At 36.6% G+C, this 2,500-nt stretch overlaps 1 protein-coding gene across 6 annotated transcripts in view; it reads left to right on the top strand.

The window, feature by feature from the left end:
- pps (protein partner of snf) overlaps nucleotides 1–2,500 on the top strand; it is a 95,476-nt gene that overhangs the window by 58,257 nt on the left and 34,719 nt on the right. For all 6 annotated transcript variants that reach the window (XM_070119077.1, XM_070119073.1, XM_070119075.1 and 3 more), the window contains one exon: nucleotides 621–702. In XM_070119077.1, coding sequence (XP_069975178.1) covers nucleotides 621–702 — 82 coding nt within the window. The remainder of the gene's footprint in view (nucleotides 1–620; nucleotides 703–2,500) is intronic.

Here is a 2,500-nt window from a genome sequence, read left to right on the forward strand (position 1 = left end):
CACACACACACACACACACATATCACACACACACACATATTCATATATTCTGAGACCGTTGTTAGAAAGATAGAAAGAAAGGAAGGCTGAGGTAACTGAATAAAAATGAAAGCCTCTCCTTGTGACTTACCCAATGAACATGAAATTAATACATTGGGTAACTTATCCAATAACAAAGCCGTTCACCATCAGCATCAGTCGTGGCCTTTAGGAGGAAAGGGGTGAAGATCTGATGCAATAATGCAAGTTTGATTCTGTGTAAGCGTGTGTGAGTTGATTGCTTCAAATGGAACATAGTGGGAAGGTATTGATAAATTTCAGGTGATTTGCTTTTAGTTAGTTACCAAGTGTATGCCTGCGTGATAGTGTTGCGTCGAAAGAGGCGCACGCATACAGAGGAGGGTGGAGGTCATCGTGTGTTTACTCTGTTGTTTATGGAGAAACTCTTTGCTTTTTTTATATTAAATAAGTTGTCTGTATAATAATGATAATTCAAAAAAAGATTGTTTTCCACTTGTGAGTAGAAATATTAGCTTTACCTGGGGGATAAAACAAGAAGCAGTTATTTGATGGAAAGCTCTATTACTACAACATAGTTAATTTCGTTTATTTTCTTTTAGGTATGCAGTCATTGGGAACTGTGAAAAGTCTGTCAAGGACTTCTATATTGTGCCTCTTGCATCCCATCAGCCAATTCCACAGGTAAAGTTATTTTATTTCTTCTGCAGGTTGTTGTTCTAACTTGTTATTTCAGGAGTTGCATTTGTATTGTTTACACTTTTCAGTATGTGAATTTAGGCAGACAAAGTGATTTTTAGGTTGGGTTTAAGGCTTATGTGTAGTGATTATCAGAATGAGAATGAGAATACCCAATGGGGAAATGATGGAAAAGTATCCTCTTTATAGGTGCTTTCAAATGTATATGAAAAGTAGTTTAAAGCCCTTTCCCAATGGAAAGTCTTTCTGTGGCCAAACCAACATAACCACATAATGTTGGGGTAGGCTCAGCTTCTATCTCTGAAATTGCTTTCAGTGGTCCAGGGAGTCTTGTATAAGTCATTGGCACTTGCAAAAGGAAGAGTAAGTGGATAGAGTGAGTGAGAGTAAGAGTATGAATATAAGTGTTTAACCCTTTGTGCTAGGATGGCATAACATACCATATCCACTATGAGTTTCGTTTATTGATTGTGTTTTTATTTAGATGGTTCCACAAGTACTTAGTCTCCTTGGAGTCAATTACTACTACTACTTATTTCACCTCTTTACCCTTTTCCTTGATATTTGGAAACATTTGTTTTTATTTTCTGTTACTATAAGTATTTTTACATTATAAATATGATGATGTCAACAAAGACATCAACTTTGTCAATTTTAGTAGCATTAAAAATTAATAATAACCTGCAGATTTGAGGAATGGGAAATCAGATAGGTTACTAACTGATTCTTGGGTGGCTGAGCACATGTGGAGCCACATGTGTGCAACAAAATTCTCAGTGGACAGTACATATACCCATATACATAGTGTTGACCTTGAAACTTTGTTCATTAGAATTGTGTCATTTTTCTGTACAAATTGTGATCCTTCTTTCAGTAAGATGAAATGATGTTGCAGTTAGACGTGCTAAAGTTGCTAGTGTTTGGCAAGTTTTCCTGGGCTGCACCACAATAGCCCTAGCCCCATGTAATCTATCTTCTCCCTAAGCCAGTCACACAATCCTGGCTGTAACCTCTTTATTTTCTGGGACTGGAATGTATGAAGGAGTTTCATATACCCTTTCAGCATATAATTCCTATAATTCTGAGACTTTGAAAGTGAGATCCATATATTCATTATTTTCCAAACCAATGAAGCGTCCTTAGGGTCAGGTAAGATGTTTTAAAAGTGAAAGAAAATATATATTAGTCAAAGGAAAGCTTTACTTGATCAGTATTTTAAAGATATTTTCCATTCTGCTTTCCGTTTGCCATTTCAATTGTCTCTCTTCACTAATACCAGTAGACTTTTTGTTGCTAAGAAAATACACACTGGTGCTCAACACTGAGTCGGTCAGTGCAAATCTTCCTCTGTAAATTTTCCTTATTCACTTGTTTAGGACAACTTGGTAGGGGCTCGGTCTAGCTGGTAGAAGTGTCTGTTCTTGTGATGGGACCCCAAGATGTTGGTTTTATTCCAAATTACAATATATTTGCATTTTCTAACCATTCATGCCAAAAATGATACATATATATACATTGTCCAGTATTGTTTTACTTGTACATAGATGTCCTTGGAAGTGCTTAGTCACCTAGAGTCAAGTACTAGGTTTACCAGGCCTTGTATGTTTATACCATTCTTTAAATGTAGGAGAAAAGAATTAGTGTTATTACTAGAATTTTTGATTATGGTAAGGGTGAGAGTAACTTTACTTGAGTTACAACTTTCCCTGACATTTGGCTTAAGTCCGGGCAGAGTCCGGGCCAGCCCTGCGCTCCAATGTTATAGCCACCCGGAATCTTTTAT

Source organism: Penaeus vannamei, chromosome 43, assembly GCF_042767895.1.
Source record: "Penaeus vannamei isolate JL-2024 chromosome 43, ASM4276789v1, whole genome shotgun sequence".
NCBI classification, from domain to species: domain Eukaryota; kingdom Metazoa; phylum Arthropoda; class Malacostraca; order Decapoda; family Penaeidae; genus Penaeus; species Penaeus vannamei.